General features: G+C 27.7%; 1 protein-coding gene across 2 annotated transcripts; it reads left to right on the top strand.

Moving 5' to 3' along the window:
• The first annotated feature begins 14,307 nt into the window (after positions 1-14,307).
• LOC101492167 (growth-regulating factor 3) lies at positions 14,308-16,551 on the top strand. 2 transcript variants are annotated; one of them, XM_073368017.1, is made up of 4 exons: positions 14,308-14,634; positions 14,725-15,163; positions 15,678-16,093; positions 16,238-16,551. In XM_073368017.1, exons 1-4 carry the CDS (start codon positions 14,445-14,447, stop codon positions 16,243-16,245), a joined length of 1,053 nt encoding a protein of 350 aa, XP_073224118.1. In that variant the 5' UTR covers positions 14,308-14,444; the 3' UTR covers positions 16,246-16,551. The 2 variants fall into 2 exon arrangements, with proteins under 2 accessions (XP_073224118.1, XP_004513476.1); XM_004513419.4 differs by having other exon boundaries at positions 14,312-14,634; positions 15,672-16,093.
• The last annotated feature ends 3,857 nt before the right edge of the window (positions 16,552-20,408 follow it).

The raw sequence follows: 20,408 nt of genomic DNA, 5'->3' as shown, positions 1-20,408 counted from the left end.
AAAAAGCACAGTGAAAGAGCTCTAAATTCTCGGTGACAATTCCTATTGCTTAACATACTTCTAGAGCAAAACCAATGGCTTGGCAACTTCAATCTGAATTGGTTGAAAACTTGAAATATCTCATTGTGATCAATTTGAAATTATTGTTAGTGTCTTTACATAGTGAACATAATGCTGCAGTTGCAATCAATGGAAAATTTTAACATATTCTCCATTGATCATTGCTGAGTTTGAATGTATATTATATTATTAACTCATGTAACTCGCTTGGAAAAATAACTGTATAATAATTATTGATCATTGTTTTATTATTATTTTTTTTTTATTCTACTTAGTTAAAAAAAAAAGTCTAATACTACTTTACAGCATGCAAACTTTCCAAATGTTACAAGTCAGCAATGTTTTTGTAACAATTCAGGAGACCATCCTTTTGAAAAGGTGGTTGTTTTAACCATTTCTGATGCCTGTGGTGGTAGAACTTGCTGTCGCTAGTTTGTTCAGTGCTGGATTTCTGCAACAGAAATATTAGTGTTCCCATATTTTATCTTGCTGAAATTTATAGATGCTACTAAATTTATTTATTTGGGATTTAGATTGAATGTTTTGAAATCTATTTTAATATCACTCAATAAAAAATAGTGTATTAAAAGATGTGTATTCAAAAATATGCTATTACTCTAGATACATTTATAATAAATAAAAATTACATAGTTTTATTTTTTAGTTCAACTGACAAATACTAAAAATTTTAAGTTGAATATTATATTTCAATTTTGAATTTAAATTTTGCAATTATGTACGAGTATTATATCATCTCATCTATAAATAAATAAATAAAATGATAGTTGAATGTATTTAATGTTTTTAATTGTAGGTCAGGCAAAAATAATAATAGTTACTAACATGTCTCTAATTATAATGCTATCTCCCCTTTGTCAACATTAAAGAATAATTTTAATACTATTTTTAGAATATTAACATTTAATGTGCTGAAAAAAAAATATTGACTACAAAAACATTTGTTTTGTATTTAAATATTGTAATTATCGGTTTATCAAATAGCATGATTTACGCAGTTTGCGATCTCAACCGTATGATATTAAATTATGCATTGAGATCTTTTTTTAGTTGAATTGTTATTATTAATTTTTCGGTCTCAAATTAACTATTAAGATAAAATATTTATAAATTACAACTATAGTAATAAATATCTTTATATCTTTTAAGAAATAGAGAGCTTTCCAACTCGTTCAGTTCATAATTCTTCATTTGAATCTTATTGAACAACCACTCTAGTTATTATCATTACATTGAATCAACCACCTATAAGTTGAAAATTTCACGCTATAGCCGAATAATTATACACATATATACCCCCACAATATCTCAAAAATTCTAATTTTATCTCTTTTTACTGTTGTTGTTAGATTCATTTAAAGTTTTCCAAAACAATCCCACGACATTGTTTGATACACATATTCCTAAAATAGGAAAAAGTTCTCTCAAATTTGTGCTAAGTTTTCTGAAAATTTTAGTCAAATTTGAGCTAAGTTTTTTGGAACACATACTGGTGAGAATAGAGCTAAATTTTAGTGCATTGGGTTACCGAGATTGAGAATAGAAATAGGGTGACTATTAATTTCACCATATCAAATACAATGTCATAACAAAGAGAAAGAAAATCAAAGTTAATTTTGAGTTCAAAGTTAGATCAATACCATTTAAAGTGGATAGTTAAAAATAATTTGTGGATTTCATAAATATGTGTTATCTTGTATTATGAAAGATCATGTCTTTGTAGTACTTTAAACTAAAGAAATGAGAAAACATGTTTACGACTTGACAAAGTGTCATGTTGTACTGAAACACATACTACTCTCGTTGCAAGATTTTGACAAAGACCTTGTAACTCGGATCACCCAAATTTATAAGCAAAGGAGTATGATCAAATTATAGGTAAGAGATTCTAAAACAAAGATGCAACATCTATTCAAGTTAGTAAAAAATGATAAATATGGTTGTAGAAATAAAAAACAAGAAGACTAAGATGTTATGAGAGATTTATTTTGGATGCTCCAAATTCGAATAAGTTGTTGAACTTATTTTCTATTGTGAATTGTGATGGTTATGGACACTACCTGCAAAACTAATCAATATACAATAATATTGCATGAAATTGTCGGTGTGACATCAATAGAGTTATCATACGATGTGACATTTACTTATTTGGAATCTAAGCGACATGAACACTTTTGTTGACATTAGCAAAATTAAGGTATATGTTCATTACACAAAGTCTATTTTCTCAAGAGATTGTGATCTACAGAGACATTGCTTTGATAAAAACAGTTTGAAGTTGTATTTCTACAATCTGTTTTGCTTTGTCAGTTTGGTATCGAGAAATTTTTTGGTGCAAAATGCAATCATTATATCTTGAAGGTTATCGAGTGATGCATTTATGGAGCACAAAGTCTTACATCTTCTAATGGAAAACTAAATCGATGTTGTCTCATATTAAATGTCTCATTTGTAATATTTACTTTTCTCATATTACTTATCTCTTTTTATCACCAATGAAACATTTTTTTAAATAATCAATGTTATGTTAGTATTGTTAGTCATTGTTAATATTATGTTTAGGGTGAAAATCGAACTCTAACCTCCTTATCAGTTTGCTCTTTACAACATGCACCATCAGCCACTAAACCAACCTTATATCCTCTATTACCAATGAAACATTAATTAATTTTTTCCACTAATATTCTCTTATTTAATAAATCACAACTTATTTAACTATGCTATTATTTACTATTTATAAGGGTATTGACAAAAATACATTTTTAGTCGTTAAATTTAGTCGAGATCTCACATAGATAATTTAAGTTTTTAGTTATACTACCTCTAGTCATTTTTATAAAAGACAAATGAGATACAAATGAGTCAATAAATATTTGTATTTCATTTGTCTTTTATAAAAAAAAAATCGAAGTGAATATTAAATTACGTATGCAGTTATTTAAATTTTACAATTTTCTCAAATCTTTTAAAGCTACTTTTCACAAGACCATGATAAGTTATTTTACAAGTGAAAAAAATTGATGTCTTTGATAATATAGATATACATTTATTATCAAAATGTTAAAGCTATACATATGTCTAAATGATTGTAGAAAAAATATAAAAAGATATAAATTATTTATAAAATTTCATAAATATTTATATATCTAAATAATTGTAGAAAAAATATAAAAAAATATAAATCATTTATAAAATTTCATAAATATTTTTATTGAAAACAATACCATTAACTATTTTCTTAAGAATTATACATAACTCAAATAAAAGACTTATAATGAGATACAAAGTAGTTTATTTATTTTTGGCGAAATGACTTTACAAATATCGTATTGTTTCTGCATTTACAACATATTACTGTCAATTATTATACCGTTGAATCATGAATGAAGTCAAAAATTTGGTTGATGTACGAATGGTACATTTATATGTTTGTTGGAATTGGACCCACCAGGATGGTATGTGGTGTTCAGAAGAAGGCACACTGTGACCGTACGTTCCTGCAAACACTTACACTGCAAGCAACCAAGAATAGCTCCACTACAGTATTTAATTAATAAAACAAAACAATATTAATATCATCATCTCATGCCATCTAAACTTATCATTTTACTTATATGCCCTCTTTATTTGCTTTAATTGTATTTTTAATGTTTGTTATGGTTTTTCTAAAAATTATTTTCATAATAAAATTTATTTTTGTTACACCTTTTCAAAAAAAAAATTTAGTTTAACAGTTTATTTTAAAGTATTATTCTAAGTATTTCATTTATTTATTACAATTTTTTTGAATAATATAATTTTAAAAAATAGTTAAAATAAAAACTACTTTGAGTGATACATTTAAAAATATATATATTTTTATTATGTAATAATATCAGATAATGAATATATATTATTGAATATTAAAATTACTCTTTTTAATTGGTAAAAAATGAATTTAAAATATTTTTTTTTGTGATTCTACAATTATGCAATTTTATTCCAACCTAAATTTTTACGCATAAAATGGTGATTTCTTTCCCTTAAAATGTTTTGTTATGAATTTTTTTTTGATGATTTATTACATCAATTGTAAACCTGAAAAGAAAAATATTATTTTTAAAATAAAAAATCACAATTTTTATAGTACGAATTATAGGTTGGACCTAAAAAAGAAAATAAATATAATAATTGAGAGATCAAAAATTTCAATTTTAAAATAGACTACTTATTTTCTAGAATATTATAAAATATAAAATTAAAAATACAATTAAATTTTTAACTTTTATATATATATATATATATATATATATATATATATATATATATAATGTTTACTGTTATAAATGAAAGGTGGGTTTGAAAATAAAATTTGATATAATTTAAATCTAATAAACATAAATTATGGAAATTTGAATTTTGGAAAGTAAAGGAACACTAATCGAAACATTTGCAACAAAAAGACATTATTTTAATGTTGAGAAGATTAAAGACTTCAAAATTAAGTGACAGAAATACTCAAATATTTTAAATCAAAATGGAAAAAGTTGAATGACTCAGAAGTAAAAGTATTTTGAAAGTAAATTACACGGAAATAATTTTTGAACATAATGACTAGAAAGATTAAATTAACATAATCTTAAAAAAATAGTATAAAAGACATTAGTTTCTTGAATGTTTTACCAATTTTTATTTATGATAGCCTATCCTCATATATGTTGTTTTACATAGTTTTTTCCAATGATTCTATAGCCTAGCATGTGTTTTAGAATATGTTCTTTCACCTCGTTTTGAAAATGTGCAATTCTGAATTTCATCAAACGAGTTATCGTATTCTCTAATAAAGCTTGATTTTTCTTCAATTTGTAAGTTTTCAACCTAGAAAAATTCTAAAGTTATTCATGACAAACAATTTTATATCAGAACCCTAATTCCCACTATGATTCATAATTTTTTTCATTTCGAACTAAAACCTTCTATTGTCTTTAGTATAAGATAGTAAGTAAACCTTAGTTTGCACTATAACGCGTTAAATTTTTTGTGGTTACATATACTAAAGACCATAAAGATTTTGACTTAACCCAGAAGATTTCATGTATCACGGTGTGAACTAAGGTTCACTTAATGCTCAATACTAAATACCAAAAAAGATTTCATGTATCATAATGCAAATTAGGGTTCATTTTGTTTATCATGTAGTGTTACAGACAACTTAGATTGAAGACATGATTTTTTGGTTGAACATGACTTGTTGTATAAGTAGTACATACAACTTAGGTCGGATAATTGATTGTTGAATCACATAGGATTAGACGTGTGAGTGATACAAACAACTTAGGTAAAAGAAACGACATTTAGATTGAAAAAGATTAAGTAAGTGTAGTGGTATGAGCAATTTAGAGTGGATTAGTCGTATGAGTGTGACATAAAAGTTGTTGGATCTGTGTTGATGATAATTGTTGTAAGACATAAAGATTAAGTAAGTGTAGTGGAAGAACCAACACTTAATTAAAGTGGATTAGTCGTATGAGTGTGACATAAAAGTTGTTGGATCTGTGTTGGTGATAATTGCTGCAAGACTTTAATAGTGAAGTTGTTGATGAAGATTATATGTAGCAAATTTTAAAGTCAACTAAAGGGTTGCAATAGTCTAGTGGTTATGAGATAATAAGATGACTTAGAATTTACGAATAGGTTGTTCAATAATTAACTAAAGGGTTGCAATAGTATGGTAGTTGATCAATGCTTCTTTTCACGCATGACTCATCGAATTAATTTATGCAAAACAAAGACACACACAAGAATCAAACTCGGGACCTTAGTATTTAACATCTGGAACACACCCACTAAACCAACAACTAAATCATGTCATTTAAAACCAATTATACATACATATATTCACCAATAATTTGGGAATATCTCACAATCTCCCATCATTTTCAAAATATACTTAGTCCCATAATTTTGGAAATATCATGGTTTCAGATAATGTTATCTTACAATTTGAACCATTACTTAGTAAGATATGGGTTTCACTTATCCTGAATAGATTAGTAGACACGCTTTGAACCAGTTATTCATTAGAACAAGTGTGCACAACTTACACATGAAATCTAGGTACTATCAAAAGAATTATAAAGATGACACATTTAATAAAACCTTGTGACATATATCCTTTTGATGAGAATTTAAGAGTCAAACCCTTTAACTCTCTGAAGCGGCCTCACTCCATCTTCACATAGGTAGACTATATCATAAATACATCCATAATATATATTCCAACAAATTTATGTTATATCTCTATTAAGAGTAAAACTAAACATTCCAACTTTATGCTTATGGTCCAAGTACTTTCAACCTTTAGGATATATCTATATTCAAGTACTTGCAATCACTCTAATAGCGTACTTTTATCATTAAACTCAAGACTTGATGTTACTCAAGTGTGAATTGATTTTCCACCATTGATGATCAATTAGATACGGGCTTGAGTCTCATCTCCAATGATGTCTTCAACACCATGTCCCTTGTCAGACTTTTCGTCAAAGGATCTGCAAGATTCTTTTCAGTTCTTACAAACACTATGAATATTACTCCATTTAAAATTAAATCCTTTACATAGCTATGTCTTAAACCAATATGTTTATATTTTCCATCATATACTTGGTTATATGCTTTGGATAGTATGAGTTGACTATCACAATGTATGGATATTGGTGCCATTGAATTTGGCCAAATTGGTATCTCATACAACAAGTTTCTTAGCCATTCAGCTTCTTTACTACCTGCAGCTAGGGCAATGAACTCTACAGCCATGGTGGAGTCGGCAATGCAAGTTTGTTTCTTTGATCCCCAAGAAATTGCATCTTCACCAAGGTTGAAGATCCATCCACTTGTGGAAGCATGATCCTCAATATAAGTTACCCAACTGACATATGTATATCCTACAAAAACTAAAGGATATCCACTATAGACTAAACTATAGTTAATTGTCCCTTTCAAATATTTTAATACTCTATTAACAACCTGTCAATGTTCTTTACTTGGATTGCTAGTATACCAACTTAATCTACCTATATCATATGCTATATTTGGTATAGGTAATGGCATACATCAAACATCTGATTCCCTTTGAATAATCTAGTTGTGCCACGTGACATCCTTTATGTGGTTGTAAACTAACATTTTGGTCAAATGGGGGTAGAAACAAGTTTGCAATTTGAATTGATCAAATTTCTTTAGCATTTTCTCAATATAGTGAGATTGGGATAAACCAATATTTACTCCATCTCTAATGATTTTAATTCCTAAAATTACATATTTTCACCTAAATCTTTCATATCGGAATTTTTTTATAAGAAAATTTTAGTTTTTTCTACCTCATCTAAAATTGGTGCCAAAGATTAACATATCATCCATATATAAACAAATCGTAACATCATTTCTATTATGAAATTTACTATAAATACACTTGCCAGTTTCATTTATTTTGTATTCATTAGAAAGCAAAACTTTATCAAACTTTTGGTGTCATTGTTTGGATGCTTGTTTTAACTTGTATAAAGATTTCGTCAATTTACACACTTTATGTTCTTGCCCTTTGATAACAAAACCATCAGGTTGTTTCATATACACCTCTTCATCTAACTCTTCGTTTAGGAAAGCAGTTTTAATATCTATTTGATGGATTACAAACTTATAGATAGAAACTAGTGCCAAAAACACTCTTATGGATGCAATTCTTGCAACATGTGAATACGTATAAAAATAGTCGATATGTTCTTTTAGTGTAAACCATTTGGCAACAAGTCTAGCTTTGAATTTATCAATAGTACCATCAACTTTGATTTTCTTTTCTTAAAGATCCATTTACAACCTATTGATTTGGATCCAGGTGGGAGGTCTACTAATTTCCAAGTTTTATCCCCATAATTGAGTCCATTTTCTCTTGGATGACTTCTTTCCAAAAGGCAGAGTCTTGAGACTTTATTGCCTCTTCATATGTGTCTAGGTCACTCTCTAAATTGTAGAAAATTGGTCAATAACTGTTGATGGAATCATTTGTACATTCTACACGGAACATAAAGAAGTCTAGTCCATAATTTTTCTCTTTTCTAACTCTTTTACTTCTTCTGGGTTCTCAACATATCAAAGTATCATTATTAGATACATTACTTTCTAGACTTTGTACACTAGAACATACAATTTCTTTGGGATGTGGAATTGAGTTAAATCTATTTTTTTGAAAAATTGCATCTCTTGACTCAATCACTGTGTTAATAAGATATGAGTCATTAGATTCAACAACCATAAAGCTATAGGCCTTGCTATTTTCAACACAACCCATAAATACACTTCCAATTCCTCTTTCTCCCAATTTCTTTCTTTTTGGTTCATGAACATTAACAATTGATCTACAGACCCAAACTTTATATAGTTAAGATTGATTTTCTTTTCTTCTAGAGTTTTTATGGGGTTATCTTGTTCTTTTTGTTAGGAACTCTATTTAGAAAATAACATACAGTTAGCATGGCTTCACCCTTAGGTAAATCGGAATAGGATAACATGACATTCACCATTTCTTCTATTACTCTATTTTTTCTTTCTGCAATTCCATTTTGTTGTGGAGAATATGGAGCAATTGTTTGATGCACAATACCAGTGGACTCAAAATACTCAGGATGATAGAACTCTCCTCCCCTATCGATTCTAAAACACTTAATAAAAGTTTCATGTTGAAGTTCTATTTGTGTTTTAAATATTTTAAGTTTGTCTAAAACTTCATTCTTAGAGTGCATTAAATAAACATAACATAATCTAGAGCAATCATCAATAAAAGTGACAAAATACTTTTTACCACCAATTGTAGGCCAACCATGTAAATCGCATACATTAGAGTGAATTAAATCTAGTACCTTAGAACTTCTTTCAACTCATTTAAAAGGTTGTCTTGTGATTTTAGTTAGCATGCAAGTAGTACATGAATTTGAATTTTTATCAAAAGTCGGAATTAAATTTGATTTCATCATATCATTCAATTTTCTAAAGTTAATATGTCCTAGTTGCATTTGCTATAAATCACAAGACTCAACAATATAAGCATAAATCATATTATTATTATTATAGTTACTAACAACATTACATTTGAACATATTCTCACAAATGTAACCCTTCCCCACAAACATACCCTTTAGAGAGAATAAATTTATCTCCCTCAAATACACATTTGAAACCAAACTTATTAAGTAAAGGTACATAAATCAAGTTCTTCGTAACTTTAGGAATATAAAATACATCTTTAAGAGTAAGTATTTTTCTAGAAGTGAATTCTATGTCCACTGTTCTTTTTCCTTTGACTTGGACAGTTAAGGTATTTCCCATGTACAAAACACTTCCATCTTCTTTATCAATGATCTTAAATAGTTACTTGTTTTTTCACACATGATGGGTAGCACCAGAGTCTATCCACCAAGATTCAACATCTTCAATCATGTTCAGTTCAAAAATGACAGCAACAAGATTATCTTTTGTTGCACTTGAATTCTTCTCTTTGTTCTTCCTTTTCAAGAACATGCACACATTTTTAAAGTGTCTTGGTTTTCCACAATGATAACAACTTCCTTTTCTTTTCTTTCGTTGTTCATCATTACCATTGTGTTTTTCATGAGATTTATCAAAATCTTGATTTTTTTTCTTAAAAGTTTTGCTTGAATTTCCTTCCTCCATTACATGGACCTTTTCATGAAAAAATTGGTTTTTAGTATCCTCTTTTTTATGGATCTCTTCTTCTAAACGAAGGTGATTACCCAATTGCTCAAGAGATATGTCATCTTTCTTATGTTTCATAGATTTTTTGAAATTTTTCCACAAAGGTGGAAGTTTGTTTATTATGCAAGATACAATAATAGTTTCATCAATGTGCATCTGATGTTGTTTGTAGTTATTAAGAATAAGTTCAATCTCATTCATTTGTTCCATTACTGATTTATTATCAACCATTTTATAACTATGAAATTGAGAAACAAGAAACTTCTTACTTGTAGTGTCTTTTTGCATGTATCTTGACTCTAATTTCTATCGTAGTTCCTTTGAAGAGATGCTACTTTAATATATATAGAACAAGGAGTCAAATATTCCGTTGAGAATATGGCTCATGCATATATAGTCATCATTGTCCAACTTCTGTCTTTCTCTTGTGTTTGCTAATGTTTCCATTTCCTTCTCTATTGGTTTTGTAGTGTTTAGAACATACACCACCTTCAAAGTTGTAAGAAAGAACTTCATCTTTTTCAAACAACGGATAAAGTTTCCTCTATCGAATTTCTCCAACTTCACAAAATTAGAAGTCGTTTTTTTGAGTGATGCAACCATTGATTGAAAATAAAATCGAACTTAAAGATTGTTGGATATGTGTTGGTGACAATTGCTGTAAGATTTTAATAGTGAAGTTGTTGATGAAGATTTTACGTAGAAAATTCCAAAGCGTGTTGTTACACTAGCCTTTAGGTTCGATTCGCCCTCACCAATTGGATGCAAATGAGATAACCAATGAATCTCCTTTAGGGTACTTTGGAAAACCTTGATATGATTTGCACTATCGCACCAAAAGTATCTTTCAATAGTATGTTACAAAAGAATGTTTCTTATCCTTCACTCATGCATTAGAGAAGAATAAGATGACTTAAAACATAACAATGAGTGAGAAAAATGGATGGCAATCTCCAAATTTTTGTTTTTTTGTTTTTACATTTGTCCAAAGTGGCACTATTTATAGAAAAATAATGCTACTTGAGAAAAAAAGTGCAATTCTTGGTTCTGTCATTCTGTTTTGTGAAAGGATATATGCATATAACGTTTCATAATTGACTAAAGTGTTGCAATGGTCTGACGCCTCATTTTGTGTATGAACTAGGTTCGAAACCATCGGGTGTGACTTTTTGTTTTATTCAAAAATTAATTTATACAAAAAGAAAGCACATACAAAAATCAAACACAAGACCTTACTATTTAACATTTAGAGCCCAACCACTAAACCAACAATTAAATTACATTAATTAAGACCTTACTATTTTCCTAAAGTATGTAGCAAGAATGGTAACACAGAATATGATTTTGTTGCATTAATCTCGGTTAAGATCATGTAGTGGTCTGCTAGTGCCTAATTACAAAAGAGACCGACCATATGAAGGATCCAATCACTTTGCACGTGCTTTCTAAAGTTTCTTCTATTTACTGCTTATTAATTTAATTCATTTATAATAATGGTGCTGAATCTTAAACTATTCTGTGTTCGACCCGTTTTTCTTATATTATTTATTGCTTATGTTTGTTTAATGGCCATCCTAAATCTTGTCCGAAGTGTTTCATTTTATTAAAAAAATATGGTCTTTCTTTGAGAAAATTTAGAGTTTTACATTAAATATAAATATAACGTAAAAAATCTACTTGTAATATTTTTAAGTCTTACCTATTTTTAATGTTAGATTTTAAGTTTTTTCTAACAAACAATCCCAACATAAAAGAAGATTAAGTTAAAAGCTTAGACACCTTTAGCATAGGCGGCTTGAATGAATTATGAATGTTATGTTAGACTTTTGAAATTAATTATTTTTTTATGAGTATTTTGAAATAAATTTAATATCACAAAGATGACATCAAACATATGTGATAAAAACTGTTCAAGCAATTTTAATTAGATTACTTTTAGACGATGTGATATTTGGGCTAATGTATAAAAGAAAATTCCAAATCTCACTTTCTCAACTAATAAATTGTTTTTGTACTATCAGAAGTTAAAATAGAGCACCTCCACCGGATGTCCTTCTACAAATTGTAGTAACTTTAAAATATTTCTTATTATATCAAAATATTTAAATTATAATAAAATTAAATATAGTTATAATAGCTGATACGAGTTTTTCAAAAATTCACCATGGAAGGTATTCTTATACTATACACAACCTAAGTATATTTGTAACAAAAGTGGATCAAGAACTGTGAATATGATATGAGCACAATATCTAGGCAGTTGACACGTTGTGTGACACCCTCTTATCTTTATTGGATAAATCAAGGAATTCTCAATGCTATATGAAATATTGAGGTCCATTAAAAATGTTAATTGATAATATCTTTTAAGCTAAATTATATTTGTGGTCCTTTAACTTAATTTCAGATAATATTTTAGTCTTTTATCTTTTTTTTTTTTCCGACTTGGTCTTTTATTTTAATTTTAAGTGACATTTTGATATTTTATGTTTTAAAATTTTAACAATGATATCCTTTTTTATACAAAAATTCAAAAAAAAATTCAATCAAAACTCATAAAATTAATTATATTCTTCAATATAATACAAATTTCATCAAATTCGTAATATAAATCTTCAAATAAACTCATATTTTCATACTTTATTTGATATTTTTAGGAATAAATGACTAAATCGAAAAGAAAAAAAAGATAAAGGACTAAAACGTTACCTGAAATTAAGTTAAAAGACCACAGATGTAATTTAGCCTATCTTTTACTATATGTTTTGTTACATATATCAAATATCGACTTTATATTAAAAAAAAAGTGGTTGGCCTTGAATTAATTTAAAAAAATTAGAATTAATTAGAAGGTGAAATAGAAAAGAAAAGTGAAAAAGTAGAAAGCATTTATGAGAAGTGGAGGGATAGTAGAAACGTAATAAAAAAGTAAAAGAAGAAATAAAAAAGAAGAAGAGCACAAGAGGCCCAGACCTGGATGCACCTGCACAGCACTGCACCTATTGTTTTCTTTCTTTCTTTATTTCTAAGTTTTGGAAATAAGAAAAATGTCAGAGTGTAAGTGGGAGAAAGTGAGTCTCTGAGGAAAAGTTAAAATAGTTTAATTGGTTGCAGCAAACACTAAAAGCTTCAACCTCAGTACAATCTTCTCACTAACACACACACACCCTTTGCCTTCAGATTCATGCAAACAAACAACTTCATCTTTTTTTAATTATTATTATTAATAATCATTTTATGTGGAAAGCTCTTTAGAGGCCTCTATTTAGTAGGGAAGCAAATTTTTAATATTTTATTTAGTTAGCATTTTATATATATTAACTATTTTGATAATACAAGCACAATGTTTTAAAAATAATATTACTTATTATTTTAATACATTAACTGATTTTTATTAAATATCCTATACATTAACTGTTTTTTTAATTAATTATCCTGTTTTTTTAACGTATTAACTGTTTTTTATAAAATAATTGTTGTTTGTTTAAAATTTTAAAAAGTGATTTTAATTTTATATCTTAAAAAATAATTATTATGTGAACTTACTGAAAAATATATAAATTGTTTTAGATTTATTTGTTACTGATTAAAAAAATAATTTTGACATACAATAGTTTAGATATTGATTATAAGATTAGCATGATAAAAATCATTTTTTTAAGTGTTTCTCAAAATGAAAGTGTTTTTCAAAAATAATTTTTTATTTTAATTATTTTTTGAAATTTTATTATGCAAAAAAAATTGTAAGAAATAGATGAAATGTTTAAAATAATATTTTAAAATAAATTATTTAAATCAATTTTTTTAAATGAGGCTTTATTTTTATATATATTTTAAAAAGTTTTATAAATAAAACTTTTAAATTCTGTATAAATCAATTTTAATCTTTTTAAAATAGACTCAATATTAAATATTTATAAAGAGGATTGACTCAATATTAAATATTTATAAAGAGGATTTACATTTACATTTCTCCAATGACACTAGCAATGATCGAACTTACAACTTATAAATATATGATACATGATACATGTTGTATATGTTGAAATAATTTTTTTAAAATTGAAATTATTAAAATTTTATTTGGTCACAAAGTAGATTAAATAATTTCCATTATTTTTATGAAAATCATTTTTTTTAAACATTGTTTATTTCATATTTTGTTATATATATATATATATATATTAAATTTAAAATGAGAACTTAATTTGAATAATTTATTATAAAAACCATTTTAAGTATTTCAGTTTGTAGCTAAAATTTTTTATGAAAAAAAATATTTCAAAAAGAAAATATTTCAAAACACTTAAATCAAAAGTTAGAATGACCCTTATATTTAGTGAAATGGTAAATATCTAAATATAATTGTTTGATAAAGAATTTGTGACTTAATTTGAATGATTGTATTTTGAATATAGGTGTATTTAATTTTGTGGATTTCCGTAGAAATGTGAGAGACAAGAGTTGGCAGTGAAAGCTGCAAAAGCAGCAGTAGCTAGCAATAGCATTAGCAACAACCGAACAGAACCATTCATTACTTTTATTGTATCCATCTTCACTGCAAGATTCTCTATTCCATTTCATTTCTTCCTATTCTTCATGCTTCCAAATTCTTAGCAATGAACAAGAATAGGTTCCCATTTACACCATCACAATGGCAAGAACTTGAACATCAAGCTCTTGTTTACAAGTACATGGCTTCTGGTATCTCTATTCCACCTGATCTTCTTTTCACTATTAGAAGAAGCTTTTTCGATTCTCCTCTCATCTCTTCAACTCTTTTGCCTAACCAAACACAACAACAACATTGTAAGTCTTCTCTCTCCCTCAAATTTTCATTTTATTTATTCACTTTTGTTAGAGGAATCAAAATTGTTATATGACTTATGAATGTCTCAGTTGGATGGAACTATCTTCAAATGGGTATAGGAAGAAAAATAGATCCTGAACCAGGTAGATGCAGAAGAACAGATGGAAAAAAATGGAGATGCTCAAAAGAAGCATATCAAGATTCTAAATACTGTGAAAGACACATGCATAGAGGAAAAAACCGTTCAAGAAAGCCTGTGGAAGTTTTCAAAACAACAACAACAAATGCAAATGCAAATGCAAATGCAAATGCAAATAATCCTTCAACTCTTACATCTAATAATTCTTCTTTGTCCTTTGATACACAACAACACCATCATCATTCTCATTTGCAACATTCCTTTCTTTATCATCATCCATCATCAAAGTCCTCATCATCAACTGCTATTGTTTTGTCATCATATGAAGATAATAGTGCTCCCTTGTTTCTTGATACTAATTCTTGCTCTCATAATAACACAGATTACAGGTTCTTCTCATAACCAACCTTGTTCTTAGTATTTTTTAACTTTGAAACATTGTTTTCGAAAAGGATTTGATTCATAGTATTAATAAAAAAAGTTCTGCTATTGTGACTGAATTGCAATATTGAAGTTTTTATCTACGAAGCATATATACTGACACAGACACCAAAACCAAACACAATACTAACACTGACATGTCAACACCTGTAATAATTTGAAAATAATAGTTAATTGAAGACAAACATTGTGTCGGTGTTGTATCAGACACTTGAGCATACCTTCGATTAAAAGTGTCGATGCTACATACGTTTTGATATATACATGTCTTTGTTTGGATTGAGAGTAGAATTAATCATATGCTATTATGATTTTGACAAAAACTTTAATTTAGAGCTTTGACAAAATCACATTGTCACCTTATTTTAAAACAATGTTTTGAAGTACTTACTTTCAAGTTTTTGAGAATTGTGATTGAATATGCTCTTTGGTTTTGTTTTTCATTTGGTAAAAAAGGAACAGGTATGTGTATGGAGAGAAAGAAGATGTAGATGAGTATGCTTTCTTCAAAGAACCTTCTGGAAGTAGTACTATGAAAAGCTTCTCTACTTCTTCTATGGATCGTGATTCTTGGCAACTAACACCACTCACTATGAGTTCTTCATCTTCTTCGTCGTCTTCGAGACTGAGGAGTTTTTCTTCTTTGTCCAATGATTACTCTTGCTTGCAACTTCAGAGTCTCAGTGAACAATCAAAACAGCAAGAACAAGAAAAAGAACCTCAGAAAACTGTCCATAGATTCTTTGATGAATGGCCACACAAAGGGAGAGAACAATGGCTTCATGATTTGGATGATAAATCTTCCACTACCCAACTCTCAATTTCTATTCCCTCCTCTGCTCATGATTTTCCAACTTTCACTTCTAGCACACACCATGGTAATTGAACTTCCATAAAGATTGCTATATACATGATATTAAATTGCATTAAAATACTGCTAATGCAACGTAGTTGCAGAAAAGAAGAAAAAAAATATTCTTCTGACATTTGTGCAATTCTATAACTTTGACATTGTTTTGTAGATGATTGAGGAAAGTTTTGAATATTGTGTTCGTGTACCTGAATCAAAGGCCAATGATGTATCTACAAGGTTGTATTCAGAAGCTTTGAAGACTCCTCTCTTTTTTTAATTTATCTGTCAAAAGGATGTTGCAATGGATTTGTATCTCTATGAGGAGATCTAATGACAATCTCAACTGCTGTGTGTTAATATATTTTCTTTGTTCAGTCGTTAGTTTGTTACTTCTAAAAATAGTATGAAACTCTCTCTGTGACACTACACCTAAGTTTAATGGTTGGACTAATATTCACTGGCACATATCTTTGCTTGTTTTCACTTGGAACTATAAATTTAAATTTACTAAACTCATCTATAATAAGAGATACATGATTTTGTTGTAGCTTATTTTAGTTCCAGTTATACAACAGTTACAAAAAGAAAAATTAACTTCTCTCATTATTATTTCAATTTCAATAACCGGAAGGTATGTGTGTGAGATGTAGAAAGAAAGAGGCAAAATACTACTCTCTCCCATTTTAGATTACTTAATACAGGGAACATATAAATGCTCTTGATTCAATATGAACGTTTGGCCTTCATGAAATAAACAAATATTCTTGATTTATTTTATGTTTGAGTCCTATTATCGGTATTTGATTCATATTTTTAATTTGTGTAATGTGATTTTATTAACATCTTAACGTGTATATATATTTTTGTATGAATTTACTATTTTGGCAACTATAAAAACTAAGCTGGTGCAATATAACAATGTTCGGTAACGCCAATAAATTATCTAATGATTTATTAAACTAGTTTATATAAGTTTATTGGATTAAAAAATGTGTGTTTGGAAAACAAGTTATTCTCACAAGCTTATAGTTTATTCTGATACGTTAGAGACGTATATCTTGTTCTCGATGAACAAAGTTGTACTCAACTTTTTTAATTATTTACCAAAATAACTCAACAAAAAAAATTCAGGTTATTCATCTTACAAAAAATATTCAGTTATTCATTTTACAAAAAAATTAATTAAGGGATACATTAATTCATGTTATTCATATTTATTATTATTTCTTCATCTTCTAATTTATTATTGTGACGAAGTTACATTCACTTTTTACATTCACTTTTTATGTCAAATTGTAAACTGTCAATGAATTGCATTGTTTTTACCATGACTATTTATACATATGGAGTTTGCTAAACTTTTAGACAACTCTTCAAATTTATGTTTGTATTATAAAAAAAATGATGTAACAAAAAAAGTAAATGAACAGTAAATTTCTGGTTTTTATTTCAAAGTTTCGTTGTTTGTGTTTTTTTTTTTTTTTTGAATATAGTAAGGGATAAAGAGGGGACGGAACTTGAGTGAGAGAGGTATAAGTGAAATGGACAATCTCATTGGAAGGAGAAGCATGGTAGAAAAGTGGAAGTGAAGTGGACCTAAGAGATTTAGTGCTTTGTTTTTGTAATCTTATGTGAAAAAATATTTATCAATTTTTTATTATAGAAAACGGATTCATTGCTTTGTTTTGGTAAAAGTTATAATATGATATCAACTAACGATAATATTGACGGTGGAGTGACTTTCAAATAGACCAAAGAGTATGAAAATATTTTTTCCTGAACTTTATATCAAGTTCACCCGGAAGAACGAATGTGTATCGTTTAGATGGAAGGAGATTATCCAATAGCTTTGTCCAACATCAACAAGAACATTTTCTTTGCATACTTGTGATACTCAAACAATAGCCACAATAAAATTACCTGCAACCTAATATTTTTCATCTAAAAGGTTATCTTAATTAAAGCATAAAATGAAAAACTTTATAACAATCTCAACATTTCTAGCATTTTCAAATTTTTAGAGAGTCTAGCATTATCAAAAATGATAGGAAGGTTACCAAGGAATAACCTAAGGTTGGAGGAGTAATTGGGTATCGTCATCGTCGATGTATCATCTTCCAAGTCGAATTCAAATGAAACGGCGAATTAGGAAGTTAAACGATTCGAAAGCGACAACTTGGATGAATAGAAGCAGAACCAATTAAAAAACTTTGAAATTAGAGTTTTAGATATGTGAGATATGAAGAATGATATTATTGCATATATGAAGACATGAAGAAGAAAGAAAGAAAATGTAGGAAAATTGATTAAAAAAAGGAAAATAGAGTAAAATAATATTTAGGAGAGATTGGATAAAAATGTTACATTTTATTGTAATTTTAAATTAATTAATTATGTCATATTATATTGTTAAAAGCTAAATTTATCAAACACTTTAGTTTTAATTAATTAGCTTTTCAACTATAAATTATTAGTTATCAAGCTATCATCCAATTTTTCAACTATCAATTAACTTATAATTTAATTTTACCAAATGAAACCTCGTGACAAAATATTATACATACACGTTAAACACTTCTATTTTTTAATTGTAGATTATATTTATGTAATACCTACTACATACAACAAATCCTACTGAATATGTTATTGGTGAGTGTAAGAAAACAAATAAAAGACAAATCATTTTAACCTAATCAAAATTACACTAGAAACATACAAAAATATATAGACGTGTTTAATTTTTAAGCATTATAACACCAACTACATTAATGATATGTTTAATTTTGTAACAATATTTAGTCAATTTAGGTCATTTAATTTTAAATAAGAATTAAAATTATAAAAAGAATTACTGTTCACCATTAGGGTTGGGAATAGGCTAGACCGTCCGTCAGTGACCTATGGTCTGGCCTACTTATGGCTTGACCTATTTAATAAAAAAGGTAGACTCATGCTATTTTTAAAGCCTATTTATTTAAATAGGTCAGACTCAGACTTATAAAAAAGTCTATTAAGCCTAACAGACCAGCCTATATATATTTTATTATTTATTATGTTATTTTTTATTACTATATTAATAATATTATTTCATATTTTAAAGTATATCAATTAGACAACCACTCTGCAGTCCTTCTATATTCGGTAGCAGTTTCATATTTGGTAGTCATTCCATATTTGTTTGAGAGGTAATAATGAGTGCATTTGTTTCAAAAAAAAAAATATATTCTTTGAAATCAAAAATTATGTTTTAGGGTTTAAATGATGTTTGTTTCAGATTTTTTTTAAATTATTTTGTTAGAAAAATTATTTTTATTTAATATATATAGATACATACATTGATATTGGTATATGAAGAGTATCATGTGGTATGAGTAGAGCATTTAAATGTTTTAATATGAATAATGCTTTTAAATAGGCTTCCAGATCAGGCCGGGAAAAAAAAAGCCTATGATAGGTCGTAGGTCAAGTTTAGGCTTAAAAAATTAATCGTAGGTCAGGCTCAAGTCTTTCAAAGTCTGGTCTGATCTGGCCTATTCTCACCTCTACTCACCATTAATATAAGAAAGATATCACAGAATGTCTGTCTAAACGTTAATTTTTAATAAAAGCATTGTATTGACGGAAACCCATCATAATTAAGACTATCAACCCCCAAATAAGGTTATCCACACACAATAGGTCCATACATAATCTTTTGCGAATTGTGGTCTTTTGAACTGTTGAAATTGCCTTCATTCAAGTGTTTAATTTGCGGCTTAAAACTTTTTGACCCTTTCCAAAAAACTATACTTTTGTTTATATTTTTCCACAACTACCTTTACATTTAGTGACATCATAATTTCCATATGACAATTGAAATAATTGAAAAAAGGGGCTTGTAGCTATTCATCTTGTCTAATCATAATGGTATTTTGGTTCAAAGAGAAGGGAAGAAAAATAGTAACATTTTTAGTTTAAAAGAGAGGAGGAAAATGATCAATTTAAAACGATTTTTTAAGTGTATTTAACCACCTCTCTTCCCCTCTAAAAGTTAAAACAAACATAATTTAAAATATGATCTCACCCCCATTTTCCTCCGTCTACAGCAAACCAAACAAAAATATATTACTCATTAATTTTTAAATAAATTAAATAGGGATATTTTTAGAAACAAAGGGTAAACGAATGTGAAATGATACAGTTATGTATTATGGAACAATGAATATAGCACTTTACGATGGATGTGCTAACGTTGGATTTAAGCTTTCCCGTAGCCACATACAAGTAATTTGCAAACATAATCCATTTATTGAAAAAATTAAATTAAATTGAATTTTATCAATTACCAATAAGTTTTTTAC

Source organism: Cicer arietinum, chromosome 1 (assembly GCF_000331145.2).
Source record: "Cicer arietinum cultivar CDC Frontier isolate Library 1 chromosome 1, Cicar.CDCFrontier_v2.0, whole genome shotgun sequence".
In the NCBI taxonomy this organism is placed as follows: domain Eukaryota; kingdom Viridiplantae; phylum Streptophyta; class Magnoliopsida; order Fabales; family Fabaceae; genus Cicer; species Cicer arietinum.
Note: the sequence above shows the minus strand (reverse complement) of the source record. Positions and strands in the feature narration are given on the sequence as shown.